The sequence below is a fragment of the Triticum urartu genome, chromosome 6A (genome assembly GCF_056163025.1).
Source record: "Triticum urartu cultivar PI428250 chromosome 6A, HENAU_Tu73, whole genome shotgun sequence".
NCBI classification, from domain to species: domain Eukaryota; kingdom Viridiplantae; phylum Streptophyta; class Magnoliopsida; order Poales; family Poaceae; genus Triticum; species Triticum urartu.
In genome coordinates, this window is record NC_141878.1 from 498,291,264 (window position 1) to 498,315,180 (window position 23,917).

The window sequence follows — 23,917 nt, forward strand, 5'->3', positions numbered from 1 at the left end:
GTGCTTCTATTGCAAGCAGACTGGTCACTGAAAGCGGAACTGCCCCAAGTATTTGGCGGATAAGAAGGATGGCAAGGTGAACAAAGGTATATGTGATATACATGTTATTGATGTGTACCTTACTAATGCTCGCAGTAGCACCTGGGGATTTGATACTGGTTCTGTTGCTAATATTTGCAACTCGAAACAGGGACTACGGATCAAGCGAAGATTGGTTAAGGACGAGGTGACGATGCGCGTGGGAAACGGTTCCAAAGTCGATGTGATCGCAGTCGGCACGCTACCTCTAAATCTACCTTCGGGATTAGTATTAGACCTAAATAATTGTTATTTGGTGCCAGCGTTAAGCATGAACATTATATCTGGATCTTGTTTGATGCGAGACGGTTATTCATTTAAATCAGAGAATAATGGTTGTTCTATTTATATGAGTAATATCTTTTATGGTCATGCACCCTTGAAGAGTGGTCTATTCTTGTTGGATCTCGATAGTAGTAACACACATATTCATAATGTTGAAGCCAAAAGATGCAGAGTTGATAATGAAAGTGCAACTTATTTGTGGCACTGCCGTTTAGGTCATATCGGTGTAAAGCGCATGAAGAAACTCCATTCTGATGGACTTTTGGAACCACTTGATTATGAATCACTTGGTACTTGCGAACCGTGCCTCATGGGCAAGATGACAAAAACGCCGTTCTCCGGTACTATGGAGAGAGCAACAGATTTGTTGGAAATCATACATACAGATGTATGTGGTCCAATGAATATTGAGGCTCGTGGCGGATATCGTTATTTTCTCACCTTCACAGATGATCTAAGCAGATATGGGTATATCTACTTAATGAGACATAAGTCTGAAACATTTGAAAAGTTCAAAGAATTTCAGAGTGAAGTTGAAAATCATCGTAACAAGAAAATAAAGTTTCTATGATCTGATCGTGGAGGAGAATATTTGAGTTACGAGTTTGGTGTACATTTGAAACAATGCGGAATAGTTTCACAACTCACGCCACCTGGAACACCTCAGCGTAATGGTGTGTCCGAACGTCGTAATCGTACTTTACTAGATATGGTGCGATCTATGATGTCTCTTACTGATTTACCGCTATCGTTTTGGGGATACGCTCTAGAGACGGCCGCATTCACGTTAAATAGGGCACCATCAAAATCCGTTGAGACGATGCCTTATGAACTGTGGTTTGGCAAGAAACCAAAGTTGTCATTTCTGAAAGTTTGGGGCTGCGATGCTTATGTGAAAAAACTTCAACCTCATAAGCTCGAACCCAAATCGGAGAAATGTGTCTTCATAGGATATCCAAAGGAAACTATTGGATACACCTTCTATCACAGATCCGAAGGCAAGACTTTTTGTTGCTAAATTCGGAAACTTTCTGGAGAAGGAGTTTCTCTCGAAAGAAGTGAGTGGGAGGAAAGTAGAACTTGACGAGGTAACTGTACCTACTCCCTTATTGGAAAGTAGTACATCACAGAAAACTGTTTCTATGACACCTACACCAGTTAGTGAGGAAGCTAATGATGATGATCATGAAACTTCAGAACAAGATACTACTGAACCTCGTAGATCAACCAGAGTAAGATCCGCACCAGAGTGGTACGGTAATCCCGTTCTGGAAGTCATGCTACTAGATCATGATGAACCTACGAACTATAAAGAAGCGATGGTGAGCCTAGATTCCGCAAAGTGGCTTGAAGCCATGAAATCTGAGATGGGATCCATGTATGAGAACAAAGTGTGGACTTTGGTTGACTTGCCCGATGATCGGCAAGCAATTGAGAATAAATGGATCTTCAAGAAGAAGACTGACACTGACGGTAATATTACTGTCTACAAAGCTCGACTTGTCGCAAAAGGTTTTCGGCAGGTTCAAGGGATTGACTACGATGAGACCTTCTCACCCGTAGCGATGCTTAAGTCTGTCCGAATCATGTTAGCAATTGCCGCATTTTATGATTATGAAATTTGGCAGATGGATGTCAAAACTGCATTCCTGAATGGATTTCTGGAAGAAGAGTTGTATATGATGCAACCAGAAGGTTTTGTCGATCCAAAGGGAGCTAACAAAGTGTGCAAGCTCCAGCGATCCATTTATGGACTGGTGCAAGCCTCTCGGAGTTGGAATAAATGCTTTGATAGTGTGATCAAAGCATTTGGTTTTATACAGACTTTCGGAGAAGCCTGTATTTACAAGAAAGTGAGTGGAAGCTCTGTAGCATTTCTGATATTATATGTGGATGACATATTACTAATTGGAAATGATATAGAATTTCTGGATAGCATAAAGGGATACTTGAATAAGAGTTTTTCAATGAAAGACCTCGATGAAGCTGCTTACATATTAGGCATTAAGATCTATAAAGATAGATCAAGACGCTTAATTGGACTTTCACAAACAACATACCTTGACAAAATTTTGAAGAAGTTCAAAATGGATCAAGCAAAGAAAGGATTCTTGCCTGTGTTACAAGGTGTGAAATAGAGTAAGACTCAATGTCCGACCACTGCAGAAGATAGAGAGAATATGAAAGATGTTCCCTATGCATCAGCGATAGGATCTATCATGTATGCAATGCTGTGTACCAGACCTAATGTGTGCCTTGCTATAAGTCTAGCAGGGAGGTACCAAAGTAATCCAGGAGTGGATCACTGGACAGCGGTCAAGAACATCCAGAAATACCTGAAAAGGACTAAGGATATGCTTCTCGTATATGGAGGTGACAAAGAGCTCGTCGTAAAAGGTTACGTTGATGCAAGCTTTGACACTGATCCGGACGATTCTAAATCGCAAACCGGATACGTGTTTACATTAAACGGTGGAGCTGTCAGTTGGTGCAGTTCTAAACAAAGCGTCGTAGCGGGATCTACATGTGAAGCGGAGTACATAGCTGCTTCGGAAGCAGCGAGCGAAGGAGTCTGGATGAAGGAGTTCATATCCGATCTAGGTGTCATACCTAGTGCATCGGGTCCAATGAAAATCTTTTGTGACAATACTGGTGCAATTGCCTTGGCAAAGGAATCCAGATTTCACAAGAGAACCAAGCACATCAAGAGACGCTTCAATTCCATCCGGGATCTAGTCCAGGTGGGAGACATAGAGATTTGCAAGATACATACGGATCTGAATGTTGCAGACCCGTTAACTAAGCCTCTTCCACGAGCAAAACATGATCAGCACCAAGGCTCCATGGGTGTTAGAATCATTACGGTGTAATCTAGATTATTGACTCTAGTGCAAGTGGGAGACTGAAGGAAATATGCCCTAGAGGCAATAATAAAGTTATTATTTATTTCCTTATAATCATGATAAATGTTTATTATTCATGCTAGAATTGTATTAACCGGAAACATAATACATGTGTGAATACATAGACAAACAAAGTGTCACTAGTATGCCTCTACTTGACTAGCTCGCTAATCAAAGATGGTTATGTTTCCTAACCATAAACAATGAGTTGTTATTTGATTAACGAGGTCACATCATTAGTTGAATGATCTGATTGACATGACCCATTCCATTAGCTTAGCACCCGATCGTTTAGTATGTTGCTATTGCTTTCTTCATGACTTATACATGTTCCTATAACTATGAGATTATGCAACTCCCGTTTACCGGAGGAACACTTTGGGTACTACCAAACGTCACAACGTAACTGGGTGATTATAAAGGAGTACTACAGGTGTCTCCAAAGGTACATGTTGGGTTGGCGTATTTCGAGATTAGGTTTTGTCACTCCGATTGTCGGAGAGGTATCTCTGGGCCCTCTCGGTAATGCACATCACATAAGCCTTGCAAGCATTGCAACTAATGAGTTAGTTGCGGGATGATGTATTACAAAACGAGTAAAGAGACTTGCCGGTAACGAGATTGAACTAGGTATTGGATACCGACGATCGAATCTCGAGCAAGTAACATACCGATGACAAAGGGAACAACGTATGTTGTTATGCGGTCTGACCGATAAAGATCTTCGTAGAATATGTAGGAGCCAATATGGGCATCCAGGTCCCGCTATTGGTTATTGACCGGAGACGTGTCTCGGTCATGTCTACATTGTTCTCGAACCCGTAGGGTCCGCACGCTTAAGGTTACGATGACAGTTGTATTATGAGTTTATGCATTTTGATGTACCGAAGGTTGTTCGGAGTCCCGGATGTGATCACGGACATGACGAGGAGTCTCGAAATGGTCGAGACATAAAGATTGATATATTGCAAGCCTATATTTGGACATCGGAAGTGTTCCGGGTAAAATCGGGATTTTACCGGAGTACCGGGAGGTTACCGGAACCCCCCGGGAGCCATATGGGCCTTAATGGGCTTTAGTGGAAAGGAGAAAGGGGCAGCCCAAGGTGGCCGTGCGCCTCCCCCCTCCCCTAGTCCTATTAGGACTAGGAGAGGTGGCCGGCCCCCCTCTCTCTCTTTCCCCCTCGGGGAATCCTAGTCCAACTAGGATTGGGGGGGAGTCCTACTCCCGGGAGGAGTAGGACTCCTCCTGCGCCCTCCTCCTGGCCGGCGGCCCCCTCCCCCTTGGCTCCTTTATATACTGAGGCAGAGGCACCCCAGAAACACACAAGTTGATCCACGTGATCTATTCCTTAGCCGTGTGCGGTGCCCCCAGCCACCATATTCCTCGATAATACTGTAGCGGAGTTTAGGCGAAGCCCTGCTGCTGTAGTGCATCAAGATCGTCACCACGCCGTCGTGCTGACGGAACTCTTCCCCGACACTTTGCTGGATCGGAGTCCGGGGATCGTCATCGTGCTGTACGTGTGCTCGAACTCGGAGGTGCCGTAGTTTCGGTGCTTGATCGGTTGGATCGTGAAGACGTACGACTACTTCCTCTACGTTGTGTCAACGCTTCTGCAGTCGGTCTGCGTGGGTACGTAGACAACACTCCCCCCTCTCGTTGCTATGCATCACCATGATCTTGCGTGTGCGTAGGATTTTTTTTGAAATTACTACGAAACCCAACAACTGAAGAGATTGATCCTGAGTGGATCCGACGCTTGTTACCTTTGAAGACTGTGCTTCTTCCAAATGGTTAGGCGTCATGGTCTAGAGCATCCAAGAGGAATTGTGGATCGCCGAGTGACCAAGTTTGTGAAGGTTTGGAAGTCGCCTAAAGACTTACCACGAGTGATTGGACGAGGTATGTGTGACCTTAGTTCAAGGAGAATACGGTGGGGACTGGGTGTCTTGGACTAAGTGTCCTTGACTGGGTGTCCGGGACTGTGTGTCCTCGAGTTTAAATACTCAGCCGCTCCAACCAGACATACAACTGAGACAGTAGTTGGAACTGGTCTACCAAATCATTGTCTTCACCGAGCTTACTGGTTCTATTTCCTCAACTCTTTCATTTCCTCATAACTGTGATGTATGTTTGTTCATATCTGTGTTTGAAGACTCTGACTGAAGACTTTTTGAATTTCCTCAGTTCAATTTCTTCAGTCTGTTTGTCTTCATCCTGTGTTATCCTGTGATTACGCTTCCTATACTCTGTGCCTGTCTTCATTTCATCATGATGACTATGCTTGTATTCTGTTATGTTTATCTTTGAGTACTTATTCCGCTGCTAGTAGTTCTTTGCTAAGGAATTTCCTCACCGGCAAATTCCTCAGTGAAGAATTTCATAAAAATCGCCTATTCACCCCCCTCTAGTCGATATAACGCACTTTCACCTAGTGAGGCAAGTCCTTCGTGGGCGATGGCCATGGTGGGATAGATAAGGTTGCTTCTTCGTGGACCCTTCGTGGGTGGAGCCCTTAGTGGACTCGTGCAATCGTTACCCTTCGTGCGTTGAAGTCTCCATCAACGTAGATGTATGATAACACCACCTATCAGAACCACGCCAAAAATCTCCGTGTCTACATTGTGTTTGCGCCCTCCAAACTCCTCCTTTTACCTTCATGTGCAATGATTTACATTCCGCTGCTACACTCTTAGAATTGCATGTGTAGGTTGATTGCTTGACTTGTGCTAAGTTGCTAAAATCTGCCAAGACTTAAAATTGGGAAAATGCTAGATTTTTATTTGGTCAACTAGTCTAATCACTCCCCCTCTAGACATACTTTTGATCCTACACCAAGTAAAAGTAGTGCTAGCTTGTGCAATTCTTCACAATTGGGTACTCCAGTATGGTGAGGATGAGTATTTCCCACCCGAGGAAACATGGGATCCGGAACCCAACGATGAAGATCACAATGATATTGTCCATGACAATATTTTTTAAGCTCGTAAGAGAGATGAATTTGCAAATCAGATGTGGGCGAATAGAGGGCTAGCAAACATTTGATGTATCACGTGTCTTGGTGTTGTAAAACAATTGATGTGTCCCTTGGTGTTGTAAAACTATTGTTGTACCGTTATATTTATGTGTTGAAACATGATTTTGAGCTGTTGAAATATGCTTTTTCTGTGCTGAAATGTGTGTTTGTGTGTTGGAATTCATTTTTATGAGCTGAAACATGATTTTGAGCTGCTGAAATATGCTTTTTATGTGTTGAATTATGCTTATTTATGTGCTGAAATATGTTATTAACTTCTGGATTGTTTATGTTGTAGATGGATGATGAGGTGCAGGAGGTTCCAAGTGTTGGTGCTCTTCCCAAGAAGGCCCCAAGGTCATGAATTGGACTCTGCCTATGTCGGCGTTGATGTTGAAAGGCCTTTCAGAGGTGGCGGCAAGAGGTGCCAAGACTGACAAAGGATTCAAAGAGGTTGAAAAATTGAAAGTTGCAAAGTGTATATCTTCTTTCGTTGGTTATGACGTGTCTATTACCCAAGTGCACAATCGTATTCGCAAGTGAAGGAATAGGTGGACAAGGCTTGTCTATTTCAAGGGTTTAAGTGGGGCACTTTGGGATGATGACAAGAAGATGGTAGTGCTAGAAGAACAACACTATTTGGGCCACACTTAGGTATGCATGTACATGTACCAGCCCTTTTTGAATGCTGAAATGAGTTATCTTAGTGCTCAAATGGTGTTAAAATGATATTGTTTTGCCGAAAATGATGGTGTTTCATAGCTAAAATGATGTCTCAGTTAATTATTTTTGTTCAAATGGTGTTGCAGGATCATCCAACAGATGCGGAATTGCTCAATTCTCCATTGGAGAACTACGACTATATGGAACTTTGCTTTGCTAATAAGCATGCCACTGGGAAGTATGCAATGGGCTCCGGTGTGCCCCTAGGATCGCCTATTGTTGTGGAAGACAAGGATAAACCGAATGTCATGGAGGGGGAAGGAACAACAAATGAGGGATTGCAACATCTTCTTGGGTCTAACTTTGTATTTCCTATTGCTAGTGCCACTCAGGACCCTTCTCCTACTTCAAATAAGAAGAGAAATAGGGCATCTGGCTTGACTGAGGAGGACTCAATTCAGTGTAGCAACATGACTGATGCTATGTGTGAGATTGCAAGTGCTATCAACAACACTTGCCATGCTGAAACACACCCTAACTTGTACAACGCTGTCATGGACCTTCTTGTGTTTGATTAAGATGAACGCTTGGCTATTTTAGATTATCTCACACAACATAAGGCAAAGGCCTTAACTTTGTGAAGATAAATGATGAAGTTTGAAAAGCATCATTCAAAGCGAATCTTGAAAGCCAATCTCGGTCTTCTTTGAGTTGTTGTTAGTTGGTACTTGATGAGACTATCCTTTTTGTAATGCCTATTATAAAATGTACTTCAAATGAGTCTATGTAATATGAATCTAGTGATACATTGCTACCAATTATGGTTATTATGTCTTATGTAATATGAATCTAGTGATGCACTGCTTCAAATTAAGGTTATCGTGTGTTATGTTAATTGTTGAATATTGTATTTATATTATCATTGTTCAGATTATGTTGGCATGGTAACATTTTATTGCTCGAATTATTTTATGAATTGTCGAAATGTTATTTCAATATTTGTCTTGGCGAAAAAAATCGTTCATGCAGCATACCTCAGATACAGGCTACCAAACACAGTCTCAGTGCAACATGTCTCGTATGATGCAGCCTACCAAACACAATCTCAGTTCAGCATGCATCAGTACATACATTGCTACAAACAACTGCAGTTGCATGTACTGAGCATGTACAGACTAAGCATGTGTTAAATGGAAACAACTATACTAGGATGGGAACAGCTATCAAACACGCCCTTAGTGGTTGCTGAGGGTTGAGCACCACTCGCATGTTACTCTTCGCTCGCTGTCATGCCAACTCGTGTACATGTTTCACTTTCTATACTTAATGAAAAGATACCAATCTCGCGTATTCGTGAAAAAAAGAAGACAAGCAAATAATAATTGGGAAGGTGCTAGGTGAAAATCGCCATACAATCAAGGAAAGCGGGCTATTTACGCTTTTGCCCTTGATAGGAAAAAAAGGTAGCCGCCGCCGCGCCGTCGCAGCACAGCGTCTCTCCTCCCACGCTCCGATGACGATCTCCCACCTCACCCGCCGCCTCCTGAGCCCCTCGACCGCCACCGCCACCGCCAAGCTCTTCCCCGGCACGAGCTTCTCGAATCCCCACGCTTATGCGCGAAACCCCCTCCTCCTCCTCGACCCCCACCGCCGCTTCTCCACGAGCCCAAACACCAGCTCCAACCCCGATGCCGCCGCCGCCCCCGCCCCCGCTCCAGAACCCACTCCCCTGGAGTCGATGAAGCACCAGGAGATCGAGGGCCCCACGGTGGAGCGCGACATGTCGCCGCTCGCCGACGAGGCGCGGGCGGAGCTCGACGCCCTCCGCCGCGCCGCGCAGCGCCTCAGCGCCTCCCTCGCGATCCTCGGCGGGACGCACCTCGCTGCAGGAGCGTGGATCGCCTCCGGGGCCGCGCCCGTCGGGGTCGAGTCGGCCGCGTTGGTGCAGGGCGTGGCGGCGTTCGCGTTCCCCTTCACGGCCGCCCTGGTGCTTCGCCGTGTCATCAAGCCCGTCGCCTTCTTCCAGAAGATGGAGGCCAACGGGAGGCTGCAGGTGCTCACGCTTTGCCTCCAGGCCACGAAGAACGTTAACCTCATGATGCTCCGGACGCGGGTGGTCGCCATCTCTTGCGCCCTCGGAGTGTCGGTCGGATCGGTAGCTACGATCTTGATGCGGTAAGCTTGTGCTAGGCTCTGCTCAGGAAGGATGATTAGTGTCAGTATTCGAGGAATAAGACTGAAACGAGATATGAGATTAGACCTTGGAACTCTGAAAACTTGGTGCTTTTGGATGTTGAAGTGTGCTTAGTTTTGGTATCTGTATGGTATTACATGGGTACCAAAGGAATCTTTATAGTGGCCGTTCAAACTGTTGCTATTACAGTGATATTCGTCTTCTCTTAGATGGATCAACCAGTTGCTGAATCTTATTATCTTGTATGCTGAACCAGCTCCATTTCTCAGTTGATAACTTGTTTATGAACTAGGTGATTATACCTGCATTTTAGATTCCAGCTGCCTAGTGAGTTGCTCTCGTATTGCTAAACTAAGTTTTGGGATCTTCATGATATGGCAAATTGGATAAGATCATCTGACATCAAACAGTTATTTCTTTATGCTGGGGTATGTAGGTGTGAGTGTACTTGCAAGTTGGTTGTCTAGTTATAGCTTTGCAGTTCGCGCCATCTGAAAAATCATGCCTTCAGAGTTCAATTTAAACTTCAAAGCTCAGTTTTGAAAATTAACCGGTTAAGTGTGGTTTGTGAGATGTCGAGGGAGGTGTTATAAGATCTCAAGGAATTTGGGAATAAGAGTGCATCGATAAAACATGGTGAAATTGGAGATGTTTTAGGATAATGCCATGCCCACATATATATTAAGTATACATATTTCTCAGTAACATTTGTTGTCTCTGTACTAGTAGTTACTCCCTCCGTCCCATAATATAAGAGCGTTTTTGACACTACTAGTGTCAAAAACGCTCTTATATTATGGGACGAAGGGAGTACATGACAATCTACATTCGTTTCTAGCAGTACCACATTTTTCTTGTTGTTTTCACTTTTGTCATATTTACTCTGTTTCCAAGGATAGTACAATTTGTTTTGCCTTCCTCGTTGACAAGTAAATTTTCAGAAAACTTAGATAGATCAGCTTTGACCATATATCTTACTTCTTTAGGTTTAGCTTGCCTTACTGCATGCTCTTAGTGACAAGGTCTGTTGGGGAATTTTAATAATTTCGTTGGTTAGATCCAGCCACACCACACTGAATTGATCTTTGTTGTTTATGAGGTGGTTATTAGAGATGAACTGTGAAGTTCCTGTCTTGTCCAGTATGACCTGGGCAATGAAATGCAGGGCTTGACTTATTCCTAATGTTCCCTATAAGCGCTATTGTAGGTGGAACAGCTTGAATTGATTGATAAGTTGTTAATTATTCTTGGCTGTCCACAGCATGAAACTTTGCTGAAATCAATGATTAAGTGTAGGTTATTGACCTGTAGTGGGATTTAATTGTTGCAGCTTTAGTTATTTTTAGTATCTCCTAATAAGTACAGTCCAGAGTTGAGGCTTCCCATTCCCCAGTCTTGACCGGATGCATTATGAGGCATGTTTAGCTTATGTGCTTCAATAATACTCCCTCTGTCCCAAAATAACTGTCTCAAGCTTAGTACAACTTTGTACTAGAGCTAGTACAAAGTTGAGACACTTATTTTGGGACGGAGGGAGTACATCACAGTCTGACCTAATGGTTATCATTTTATCAAGTAAACCGTGTATTTGTTAACACTTCTGAAGAGTGTCATTTCTTTTTGGCCTTGAAGAGCTATAGTTCAAATAGACGCAAAGAACACAGTATAGACTACAGATGCCTGAGCAAAGATACTGACTCGGCTACAGTTTGATAAAAATATATTGTACAGACCTGTTGGTACCTGACTACCTGAGAAGTTAAGATTTAATTCAGATATGTGCTCTAATATCTAAAGAAATAAAAAAAACTCGGTAAATGTATAACAAGCCATTATAAACAATATCTTTGGGAAAATAAAGCTGATAAAGCGATGGAGATACCTGGTCTTTCATGAAAGTCTATGTGTACACTATGTTGCCCTCTAATTAAGTTGTAGTGTTCCTTTGGAAAGATAAATATTCACTGGCATTATTGCCACTGATAGATAGGACTTGACAGATTCCAGAAGGCCTAGCCAAATTAGCTCTGCTCTTATCAGTTAGACAAGCACCGCCATCGCCGCTGTTCTTTCTGTCATTATTAATAGGGATTTGGAATAAACGGAGGCTGAACATCACTCACCTTCAGCATCCAAGCCCACATAGTTTTTAGATGTTACTCCCTCTGTAAAGAAATACTCCTATAAGATTGTTTAGATCACTAATATGGTGATCTAAATGATCTTATATTGCTTTACAAAGGAATTATTGTTTAATCTTTCATTCTGTCAGGGCGCTTCTGGAAACCACTGAACCAGAACCCCGAGTTATCAGCAACCCATGTAACCCTTGGGATCTAGAGTAGTTTGTTGCTATGCCAGTTGAGCTTAGGATCAAGCATATGGAAGCACTGCCATTTTCTTCTTGCATTGCGATGGGGAAATGCTCATCTTACTGGTTATCATATTTTTTAAGTTATCTTATCATATTCTTGACCTTGTAAGGCATGCCTTGGGCACTGCTTGACTAAAATTTGGCTGACTGCATTTTACCTTAGGCCGCACTTGGCATCGGTGTATTCAATATAGGAATGTATCTAGTTTACAGGTGTAACTTACCGGACGAGACTTGCCTGCTCCCCTGGCGTGTGCCCATCCGTGCTCCCGCGTACGTGGCTTGATTTGATTGAAACAAAATAAAACCCGGCCCCACCCCTTTAAAATCAGGGGGGGGGGGGGGGGGGGGATGATTATATTAGAAAGAAAAGAGGAAAAAAGACAACCGTAGGATGAGGTGGGAGCACGGATGGGAGCAGGCAAGCCGGATCCTAACTTACCGGGCTAGGAGTGATTTCCGGCCGGAATCAAAACGACTTACAGGGGTATTTAAAAAGAAAAACGACAATCCAAACATGGCCTTATGTAAAGGCCACTAGGATGATTCTCTTATCTAAAAAAAGGCAGGTTACTCCTGGCTAGATGCCAGGTGGTGGTGGCTGAGTCCATGAATTGTACTGTATCTCTTTTGCCGAACCTTGCTCTGATCTGCCATATCTGCTCAAGATGTAGATGAGCCTAGTCCATGAATCCTAGCTAGATCCCACATTTAGGTTAATCACATCATGGTACATAATGTGTTGGTTATCAGTGGTTCCGGTTCTATTCCAGCTGGTAAATCACATCATGGTAGACCTGAGACTGTATTAGCATGTATTCCTAAATGCTCTTATATTTCTTTACGGATGGAGTACTATATTTATTTCTGAATCTTGTTGGCTTTACATGGTAGCCTTCAGCTGTTCTCTTAAAGTGAGTTCCATAGATAATTCCTGTGGCCAATCCTCAGTCACATGGTGCGTGCACTCACACTAACCAGTGGAGATGACCTGGAGATATGTTTCTTATTGTCTTTGGCCCGGGACAGTATCTCATCTGCCAGAGTGGAGATGGCCTGGACTCTGGAACCATGTATCCTGATGCTTCTTCTTGTCTTCGGCTTCAGACAGTATCTCTCTCATTGTTTTCTCTCTCATTGTTTTATAATGTGGTTGGATACTGACAGCATCTCATCTTCATGTTCTTTTTTTAAAAAAAAATTGGTGTGCACCGCTTGTCTTTTATAGACTGGCACGGTCGTTTTACGACTCGTACTACTGTGTGAATCTACAGGTCACAATGTTTGTGCAGTTGGAGAATCAAAAGTGCAGGTTTTCATTCCCTCGCCTTGTTTGGAGGACTTTGAAATGTAGGAACAGGGCAAGAATTTCAAAGAGAAACTTCTATTTCCTCCACATTTTAGAGGATTTTAAGCACAAGTCAAACGCCAATACCCTATGCAGTTTTTATTTTTATTTTTGCAATGTGGCATAAATGAGTTGCTCTAAATATGGTACTCCCCCCAATCCAACATAAGCAGCTTTGGACTAAGATTGGTTTAGGGAGTACCAACCAATAGGAATATAATCTTTATTGTTTTCTTCTTACAGAAGAAACATATGTTTTCTTGAACATAGTACAATCGAAGTCGCTCACATACACGAGCATAGGGGTGAGCGTAGAAACATATGTTTTCTGGAGAGACGCTTTCCTCCAGAAATTTATCTGTAGTTTTCCTGTGTGAAGCGTCAAACATATGTTTTTATTCAGTGAATCTGAGCTCCCCTCGGGTTATAATGTGCTTAATATTTCATTTCACCATTTTTTTCCTTCCATGTGTTCCAAGTAGACCTTGAATCCCTCTGTATAGTCCACGACGATATTACTCTCATTGATGAGAAACATTCATAAAAGAATCCACGAACCTAAAGGGCTTACAATTGCTCAGTTGAGAAATGTGGTGACCCGCATGTTCCTCTTCCTTGCAGGATTTTTGACTCAGATTTCCTAGGAGGTTCTCAGAATGCTGAACAATCCAATATGGCAGACTGACGAGCTGCGCATATTTGAATTTTTCTCTCGAAATAATACAAGTGAGGTTACAGTTTAATCTTTTTTCGATGAAAAATGTGCTTGCTCCGCAGATTTCATCACTCTATCATACACCCACGCGAAGCGCTCGGACAGGTACCGAACTCCCCCGATCGAGGTCAAGACATGTAGAAATCATTAGACCTAACAAATTCACGATGTGATTGAATCCAATCTTTAAATTAATTTAGGCCAAAGAAATGGCAAATAATAATACAATATCCATCGAGCCCTCTCTCAAAAGGAAGAACAGAACAATAATAAAGCACCAGATGAATCGGACCGGTGCAAATGGATTCGCCAAAAGGAGGAGAAACAAAATAAAATCAAGACATATAAATCAAAGCACGCGCATGCATCGATCAAAACGCACGCGCGCGCCTTGAATCAGCGTAGCGTAGAGCCATACATAGCGGATTAGTGATCTTCTTCTTCCTGCCTTCCTCCTCCTCGCAGCGAACTGACTCGGGCCGGGGCGCGCTTACTGCAGGTAGTAGGCGAAGAAGGAGAGCACGGTGGCCCCGAGCACGGCGCCGACGGCCGGGACGGCTGCGGCGGCGGAGCCAGCGACGGCGGCGCCGGGGGCCGGGGCCATGGCCGGGGCGTCGGCGGCGAGGGCCACGGTGGCGGAGGCGGCGACAAGGACGGCGCAGGCGATCTTCTTCATCTCCATCTCTTCTTGGTCGACGAGGTGGTGGTCTCGGACGAACGCGCGTACGAGAGCACCGGAGCCGGAGAAGAACGGAGGGGAGGAAGAAGTGCTCCGGCTGATGCTCTGTGGGTTGTCCTTGTTGCTTTGCCTGAGGAAGGACGGGAGGGCGGGGGCCGCCATTTATAGGGCTCATCTTGGGGAGTAGTGGCCGCCATGTGGAGGTGCCTACGTGCGTTCACGTGCATGCGAGGGCGAGGCGGGCGGGCGGCCGGGCGGTAATCTCTCGCCCGGAGGGAACGCGTCGTCGCGAGCATGGTTCGTTAAATTTGAACGAGAACGCGTCGTCCTTCTGGCTTGGTATAAGCACGCGCGCGTTTGCCCGTTCTGTACAGACAGAGAGAGAAAAAGGCGAACGCTCCGCTAGGTCCGGTCGACCGGCCCAATTTTCGGCTGGTCGCCGCGCAAGCGTTGGATCCAGCCGCATGCGCCGTCAGATCCAGGAAAAAAAATAAAGATGTCCTCAAAAAAAAGGAGAAAGGAAGAAAAAAAACCTTTCCTGCCCCTCACATCGCTCGCGCACGGCCCCACGACCTCCCACCACCTACAGCTTGCAGCACGGTGGCGTGCTCGCAGTTGCCGCTCGCATGCGCCGCTTCCCGGATGCAACACCGGTGCCCGCTGGTCCGCCCTACGCAACAAAATGTGGTATCGATCCTAACTAATTGGGCCCTGTTACAACTTTTGCTGTAAGCCATTGCTATGGTAGCACCCGGTGGCAACCGGTCCAACACGTGATGTCATTGATGCAGCATCCGAGAGACGCCGTTGTAGCATCTAGTGACCACGGTTCCAACACGTGGTGGTCGCAGACCTAGCATTCTGGGAACCGCCCGTGGTAGCATCGGGTAGTCGTCGTTGTAGCATCTGCTGACCATGGTTGTAGCAACCCACCTCGCTGCTTCCAGCAAAAATAACCTTACTGCTTCCGACACCTCTGGCGACGTCACCCCCTGGATTGCAAATCACCGTGGCTGGTTGTACCATTTGTTTTCACCAGTCGCAGTTGTCAACAACCACGTTTGTAGCATTCGGCTAGTGGTGGGTGTCGCCGCCGCGAGCTAAACGTAGCACGGCCGTGTGACGATTATAGCATCTCCACGCACCGGTCCTAGCTCCACACATATGCGGTTGCAACACCCCCTCCCTCACGTCCCAGCCCCGACGAAGCCGATTCCAGCACAAGTGCGTGCTGGTTCCAGCATGGCTGGTCGCAGCACTGCCTCACCATGCTTATAGCACGCAACATCAACGCCGGTGACGGGGTCGTGATTGCAGCGAGCGCCCATAAATCTAGTGAGGGGATGGCCCGACGAGATGGAGAAACACGAGGAGAAAGGGGGGTGCAACTTGTTCTGCAGGGGACGGGTGGGAGTGACAGATCTTCGCTAGTGGAACTGCGATATCAATGAGAAAGGATGAGATCCATGGGAGGTATATTTTCTCTGTGAAAGAGAGAGGGGCGTGAGGGGGGTGAGTAGCAAGAGAGACAAGGATATAAGGTTAGCATAGTGAGCGGTGCGTGGGGCCAAAAAAGTAGTGGATTGCGTGACGTGGCCATCGCAACATTGGGTCGGGCGGCCGTAGGGAAATGTTTCCCCAAAAAACAATATAGCTTCAAAAGGTAAAGATCAAATAGATGCAGAGAAAAAAACTTAATATAGATTCAAAAAGAAAAACTTAAAACCACCTGCGGACATCCGACACCACAAATATTTTTTGAAGCTATATTGAGTTTTTTTTATCTCTATAGACTAACCAACTGCACTTGCAAGCGTTCCATGGTCGATCACACATGTTGCACTGACGGGTGGCTTCGCCCTACTATGTTATGATACACGATAAATTATCGATTGCCTCACCAATGATCGTATTTACCACAGTGATCGTCAATGCAGAAGCCCAGCCTTAGCTCTATGAACGAGGTTCTCTGCTTTTCTCATCGGCATTTTTAATATGGGAGTTGGCGAGTACTCATTTATGGACGCACAACAAGAGGTGGCTACAGAGCAACACATGGTGAAGGTTCAAGTAAAGGACATAGTAGTTGTTGTGCTAGCCCATCCGATCAGCATCGTCCTCCCGCTTAACTACAACACCGTTGATATTTCAAGGCGGTCTAAAATGCCTCTAAAGGAGTGAAATCTGCCTTCAAATGCTTCTCACAATGTTTCTTCAAAACGCTAGAAATGGTAGCGAAGCGGATGGCCAACCGAGGCGTTTTCCAATAATGCTTCGAAAATCTTTCAAAGGGTGGTGTTTTAGCATCGCCTTAAGTACTGAAATCGCGTCGCCATCAAGCTGTCCAGGTCTTTTGCGTGCCTTCGGCGTTGCAACAGCCCCACAGGCAACCTACCTCTGCAAGCTGGAGTCGAATCTTTAATTTTGAGAAACGCATCAATCAATTAGGAGGTGCTTTCGAAAATAGCCTCAAAAGCTTTGAGGCACTCCTAAAAAATGCCCCCAAAGTTCCATACAGTCCGAGGCATTTTCTGAAAGTACCTATGAAGCTCATACACTTTGGGGTGTTTTCCAATAATGCCTCGAAAATCTTTCAAACGTTGGCGTTTTAGCATCGCCTTAAGTACTCAAACCGCGGTGCCGCCAAGCTGTCCAGGTCCTCTGTGTGCCTTCGGCGTTGCAACAACCCCACGGGCAACCTACCTCTGCAAGTTGGAGTCGAAGCTCTAATTTTGAGGTGATTTTGAGAAACGCATCAATCAATTAGGAGGTGCTTTTGAAAATAGCCTCAAAAGCTCTATCAATTTGAGGCACTCCTCGAAAATGCCCCCAAAGCTTCATGCAGTCCGAGGCATTTTCTGAAAGTACCTCTGAAACTCATACAGTCCGAGACGTTTCCCAAAAATGCCTCAAGTTAAAGATGATTTTAAGGCAAACTGTTCAAAACGCCTCCTTAAACACGAATTTGAGGCACTTAGACAAAATGCCTTACCAAAATGCCTTCGATCAGCGACTGTGTTGTTGTGCTTGGACCAATTTCGAATATGTTTTCAAGGGAAGGGCTTAGATTTGAGTCCTTTTTCTTACTTTTGCACCCTTGAAACAGTCATATTTTATGTTTTCCCGCCACTGTTGGTAGTCGTTACAAGCCATAATCTTTTCTTCTACATAGTTAGTGCAATGAGAGGTGATAAGGCAATCACGCGGGAACCAAAACGGGTTGATAAGGCAAGACAAACTCTTTAGTGAAATTTCCTGAGATTTACTCCCTTCTGCGTTGGATAAGTAACATGAAGCCAAATTTCAATTCATTTGGATATCTGAGCAGCTCTTGGCAAAAAAGACAAATCGGGTCAAAACAGTTCGTGAACAATAAACTTTTTTACAGACCCTGATTTTGTCTTTTTTGCAGAGAGCTGCTCAAATGTCCAAACGAGTTGAAATTTACAGCGAACCTCATGCATCAAATTATCTACCACACAAAAAAATTGAATTTTTCTAGTATTTGTTTTGATTTTTTTCGTCGGAGCGGGTGCAGCTGAGCCCGGGAGCCAAATTGGCCTTCTCTTCCATTTCCCATCAGGTCTTATACAATGAGAGGTGCTTAGGGAGGTGCTTAAAGAAATAAATCGGACTTTTCTTAAGCACCAGTGCTTATTTGTACAGGATAGACGCTTAACTAAGCGTCTCTCCTGTAGAAATAGGCACCGGTGCTTCAGAAAAATCCGGTTTATTTTTCTAAACATCTCTCTAAGCACCTTCCGTTGTACAAGGCCTTGGCCGCAAGAAAAAAAGGACTTCCATTCCCCATGATCTGCTTATCCAGACATTTCACTGTACCTCTTATATACAAGAAAAAAGAAACAGGTATTCCGTTGTACTTGTGCTGGTCTGGATGGATGGAACTTCTAGCTTTTGTCGTGCGGACCTGCAACACCATGTTTCTAGCTGGCAAAAACAAGTCGACCACTTGCCGTTATAGTAACACAAAAAAAAACACAAGAACTTCTTTTTGGTTGCGCAAAGCGTGCAAAAAATAAGTACGCGGAGCCAATTCAAACCCGCGGTGCAACCAGGCAACCAGCGGCGCCATGGGCAGGGGGGCCTTGGCTGGCCGAGCGCCAATCGATGGTCCGTGCTGTCGTGGGTCCGCCGACGCCACGTTCTCGCCAACGCCAATGATCTCGCGTCTCCTGCGCCGCTGCCAAAAACACCTGGCAGAAGGACACCTGGCTGTGTGTTTCCCATCAGATGCTGGCTTCTTTCTCCCTCCATCTCTTGGAGAATTTCTTTTGGTTAGAGTTGTGGATAGTAGCTCATCCGATCATTGGAGTATCTGTCTGTTCATAATTGCGTTGGTTCCATCTCACCCTGTAACATATGCTGATATGCACTGATTCCAGCCGGGAACTCTCAGGATCATGTCATACAGTGCACGTAGTAGGTAGCCGGACCTCTTTGCCCTGCAATCTTGATTTTTCTTTTTCCGGGTGCAATCTTGATGGGCTTACCTTTGCTGAAACAAAGTCTGAATGGGCTTCTTGCTCTCAGTTATTCTTTGGCAGAAAACTGATGAGCTCCTTTTTTTTCTTCGAGCAGACGGCAAGAGGGGGGGGGGGGGGGGGGGGGGGGGGCTTATCCGCGAGGATATATCGACCGGCCAACAGGGCCTCTCTTGATGAGCTGTGAATAATTCTTTTATATATATATATTTGACACCGAAGTAAAGAGTACATGTCTATCATAGACTAAGCTGCCTTTTCATCAAGAATAAAGTTTTATAATACATACAGAGTGGCCATGTTTTGACATGGGTATGTCGAAACCTTTAGACAAAAAGGCACAAGAACTACTCTTAAGTTTGGATAACATTTCGGGGTTCAGATGGATAGTCATGCTACTTTGGATGATGTCCTCGGCTGCGACGTGGCCTATGTCGATATACGTAATTATTTCGCTAGTGAAGATGCGGCGGTTGACTAAGATCCAATCGATCGAAATCCGTAGCAAGGGGAACGAAGTGTTTTCTCCTCCCTCCCTCTCCAGTGAAACCCTAGGAGCTAGGGCGACGGTGCCGCAAGATCATGACCCCCTCTCCCTCCGTCCGTCGCTTCAGCAGTGGTAGGGCGCCTGGAACCCGCTCTTTCAAACCGATGGTGTTAGCCTGGTAGGGTGAGATTAGTTTAGATTTGGTCCCCCGGTCGTTGGTGGCGAGGCGATGGCGCCACCGTCGGCATGAAGTAAGTCCTCTCAGCCTCATTCTCGTTGTGATGGTGCTTCATGGTATCGGTGGGAGGCATGTGGATAGTGGTGTGTCCCCAGATCTACTTATTCATATTGTTCTTTTTTCTTTTTCTGCAGGTTTGTCTCGGTGGCGTTGTCATGCAAAGCAGATGACGCTAATGTGCATATTGGTCCCCTGGTTCCAGTTTCGACCGATGAAGGTTCGTTAGTTTCAACCTCGCCGGGGAGCGTGTGAGAGTTGTGTTCACTGGTTGTCTTGTCGGACTTGGGGCGTTATGCGGGCCCTCTCTGCGTTTTCTTCTCCGAGGCAACAATTTTCTATATAGATTGTTGTCGCCAACATTATATGGTCTCATCGACGACTTCCCGACTTCTAAAAGCTCTTGGGTTAAACAAGTTTGCTTCGTTCAGAAGGAGGCCTAGAACGGCAACAAGCTTTGCTCACACATGGTTATGTTTGCTTTTGTGTGCGGGATAAGTCATAAGAATAATCTACATTTTGGTTTCGTGTGGGCTTTACAAGTCGTTTCCATGAAGAACTTATTAAATTGGGCCGCATAGGCGGAGTTGGAGGAGTATTTCCCACCAGTGTTCCAGTGCAAGGCTATGGTGCTCGGCCTCAATTGTCATAGAGTCACCGTGATGATAGACACCAAGTAAATCAAATAATGCACTTGCGCTAATCTGTTTAACTTTTTCACCAGCCAAATCTAGCTGTCCTTGTGCAACTCATTGAAGATTGACTTACTCTTACGTGTCGGAATATCGAAGAGTTGCAGGCAAAAATATCAAAGAGGGATGCTTCTGGACCAGGTGTCATGCCAAAACAATGACATTTTACTGTCTCCAATGATGATGGATGTGGATACTCTGAATAAGTTCCACTGCATTGCATGGGGGCTGAGACCCCACCACAGCCTGTCAGGTCGGTCCACAAAAGCCATGGCCATTGCAGCCCAAGAGCTCTCCCGAACCAGTGAAGGTCATTTATGCTAAGCCACCAATCACTTTTGCACGACGCACGTTCTTCTAGTTCGCAAGCAACTAGGCATCCCTGACGATCTCGCAGTCATCTCCATTCAAGATGAAGTGATGCATGATTTTGTCAATTTTGATGCTTGTAAAGTTAGGCATGGGGATGACCAACATATAATATGTACCAGACAAAGCGATGACCGATGCGAGTGTGTCTCTTCATTTAAACCACTTTAAATGAAAACCATGATTATGATGAAGTTTATTGCATAGGTAAAGTAACTCCACAGCATGTGAACTATTTTGTGATTGCATCGGCTTGACATGGTGCAAAAAGTAAATAAAGAATTGATGAAAGGCTTTTGCTTCCAAAATAATAATAAGCTAAATTGGGCATGGAGAGTCGAGTGACCAAAAATATGAAGGACCCTTAGAGGTGTTGGAAATATGCCCTAGAGGCAATAATAAAAGCATTATTATTATATTTCCTTGTTCATGATAATTGTCTTTATTCATGCTATAATTGTGTTATCCGGAAATCGTAATACATGTGTGAATAATAGACACCAACATGTCCCTAGTAAGCCTCTAGTTGACTGGCTCGTTGATCAACAGATAGTCATGGTTTCCTGACTATGGACATTGGATGTCATTGATAACGAGATCACATCATTAGGAGAATGATGTGATGGAAAAGACCCAATCCTAAACATAGCACAAGATCGTATAGTTCGTTTGCTAGAGTTTTCCAATGTCAAGTATCCTTTCCTTAGACCATGAGATCGTGTAACTCCCGGATACCGTAGGAGTGCTTTGGGTGTGCCAAACGTCACAACGTAACTGGGTGACTATAAAGGTATACTACGGGTATCTCCGAAAGTGTCTGTTTGGTTGACACGGATCAAGACTGGGATTTGTCACTCCGTATGACGGAGAGGTATCACTGGGCCCACTCGGTAATGCATCATCATAATGAGCTCAAAGTGACCAAGTGTCTGGTCACGGGATCATGCATTACGGTACGAGTAAAGTGACTTGCCGGTAACGAGATTGAACAAGGTATTGGGATACCGACGATCGAATCTCGGGCAAGTAGCATACCGATTGACAAAGGGAATTGTATACGGGGTTGCTTGAATCCTTGACATCGTGGTTCATCCGATGAAATCATCGAGGAGCATGTGGGAGCCAACATGGGTATCCAGATCCCGCTGTTGGTTATTGACCGGAGAGCGATCTCGGTCATGTCTACATGTCTCCCGAACCCGTAGGGTCTACACACTTAAGGTTCGGTGACGCTAGGGTTGTAGGGATATGTATATGCAGTAACCCGAATGTTGTTCGGAGTCCCGGATGAGATCTCGGACGTCACGAGGAGTTCCGGAATGGTCCGGAGGTAAAGAATTATATATAGGAAGTGCTATTTCGGGCATCGGGACAAGTTTCGGGGTCACCGGTATTGTACCGGGACCACCGGAAGGGTCCCGGGGTCCACCGGGTGGGGCCACCTGTCCCGGGGGGCCACATGGGCTGTAGGGGGTGCGCCTTGGCCTACATGGGCCAAGGGCACCAGCCCCAAGAGGCCCATGCGCCTAGGGTTTCAAGGAGGGAAGAGTCCTAGGAGGGGAAGGCACCTCCTAGGTGCCTTGGGGAGGAGGGATTCCTCCCCCTTGGCCGCACCCCCCTAGGAGATTAGATCTCCTAGGGCCGGCGCCCCCCCTTGGCCCTCCTATATATAGTGGGGGAGATGGAGGACTTCTTACCTTTGCCTTTGGTGCCTCCCTCTCCCTCTCCAACACCTCCTCCTCCATAGTGCTTGGCGAAGCCCTGCTGGAGTACTGCAGCTCCATCACCACCACGCCGTCGTGCTGTTGCTGGAGCCATCTCCCTCAACCTCTCCTTCCCCCTTGCTGGATCAAGAAGGAGGAGACGTGGCTGTTCCGTACGTGTGTTGAACGCGGAGGTGCCGTCCGTTCGGTGCTAGGATCTTCGGTGATTCGAATCACGTCGAGTACGACTCCCTCATCCCTGTTTTTTGAACGCTTCCGCTCGCGATCTACAAGGTACGTAGATGCATCTAATCACTCGTTGCTAGATGAACTCCTAGATGGATCTTGGTGAAACCGTAGGAAAATTTTTGTTTTCTGCAACGTTCCCCATCAGTGGTATCAGAGCCAGGTTTATGCGTAGTTCTTCTTGCGCGAGTAGAACACAATTTGTTGTGGGCGTAGATGTTGTCAACTTTCTTGCCGCTACTAGTCTTATCTTGCTTCAACGGTATTGTGGGATGAAGCGGCCCGGACCAACCTTACACGTACGCTTACGTGAGACCGGTTCCACCGACTGACATGCACAAGTTGCATAAGGTGGCTGGCGGGTGTCTGTCTCTCCCACTTTAGTTGGAGCGGATTCGATGAAAAGGGTCCTTATGAAGGGTAAATAGAAGTTGACAAATCACGTTGTGGCTTTCACGTAGGTAAGAAAACGTTCTTGCTAGAACCCTACTTCAGCCACGTAAAACTTGCAACAACAATTAGAGGACGTCTAACTTGTTTTTGCAGCAAGTGCTTTGTGATATGATATGGCCGAAGTTGTGATGAATGATGAATGATCTATATGTGATGTATGAGATGTTCATGCTATTGTAATAGGAATCACGACTTGCATGTCGATGAGTATGACAACCGGCAGGAGCCATAGGAGTTGTCTTTATTTTTTGTATGACCTGCGTGTCATTGAGAAACGCCATGTAAATTACTTTACTTTATTGCTAAACGCGTTAGCCATAGTAGTAGAAGTAATAGTTGGCGAGCAACTTCATGGAGACACAATGATGGAGATCATGATGATGGAGATCATGGTGTCATGCCGATGACAAGATGATCATGGAGCCCCAAGATGGAGATCAAAGGAGCTATGTGATATTGGCCATATCATGTCACTATTATTATTTGATTGCATGTGATGTTTATCATGTTTTTCATCTTGTTTGTTTAGAATGACGGTAGTAAATAAGATGATCCCTCATAATAATTTCAAGAAAGTGTTCCCCCTAGCTGTGCACCGTTGCGACAGTTCGTTGTTTCGAAGCACCACGTGATGATCGGGTGTGATAGATTCTAACGTTCACATACAACGGGTGTAAGACAGATTTACACATGCAAAACACTTAGGTTGACTTGACGAGCCTAGCATGTGTACAGACATGGCCTCGGAACACAGAAGACCGAAAGGTCGAGCATGAGTCGTATAGAAGATACGATCAACATGAAGATGTTCACCGACGTTGACTAGTCCGTCTCACGTGATGATCGGACACGGCCTAGTTAACTCGGATCATGTTATACTTAGATGACAGGAGGGATGTCTATCTAAGTGGGAGTTCATTGAATAATTTGATTAGATGAACTTAATTATCATGAACTTAGTCTAAAATATTT

At 45.2% G+C, this 23,917-nt stretch overlaps 2 protein-coding genes across 2 annotated transcripts; one reads left to right on the forward strand and one right to left on the reverse strand.

The window, feature by feature from the left end:
• Window positions 1-8,360: 8,360 nt before the first annotated feature.
• On the forward strand, window positions 8,361-9,350 carry LOC125514380 (uncharacterized). Its single transcript, XM_048679689.2, has one exon. It carries the CDS (start codon window positions 8,462-8,464, stop codon window positions 9,125-9,127), a length of 666 nt encoding a protein of 221 aa, XP_048535646.1. The 5' UTR covers window positions 8,361-8,461; the 3' UTR covers window positions 9,128-9,350.
• A 4,399-nt stretch (window positions 9,351-13,749) lies between these two features.
• Window positions 13,750-14,435, reverse strand: LOC125514381 (uncharacterized). The gene has a single exon (XM_048679690.1). It carries the CDS (start codon window positions 14,418-14,420, stop codon window positions 14,070-14,072), a length of 351 nt encoding a protein of 116 aa, XP_048535647.1. The 5' UTR covers window positions 14,421-14,435; the 3' UTR covers window positions 13,750-14,069.
• Between the last annotated feature and the right edge of the window lie 9,482 nt (window positions 14,436-23,917).

Bases quoted from the DNA above. Each gene is read 5' to 3' on its own strand.
- LOC125514380 (XM_048679689.2), top strand. From the start codon at position 8,462: ATGACGATCTCCCACCTCACCCGCCGCCTCCTGAGCCCCTCGACCGCC.
- LOC125514381 (XM_048679690.1), bottom strand. From the start codon at position 14,420: ATGGCGGCCCCCGCCCTCCCGTCCTTCCTCAGGCAAAGCAACAAGGAC.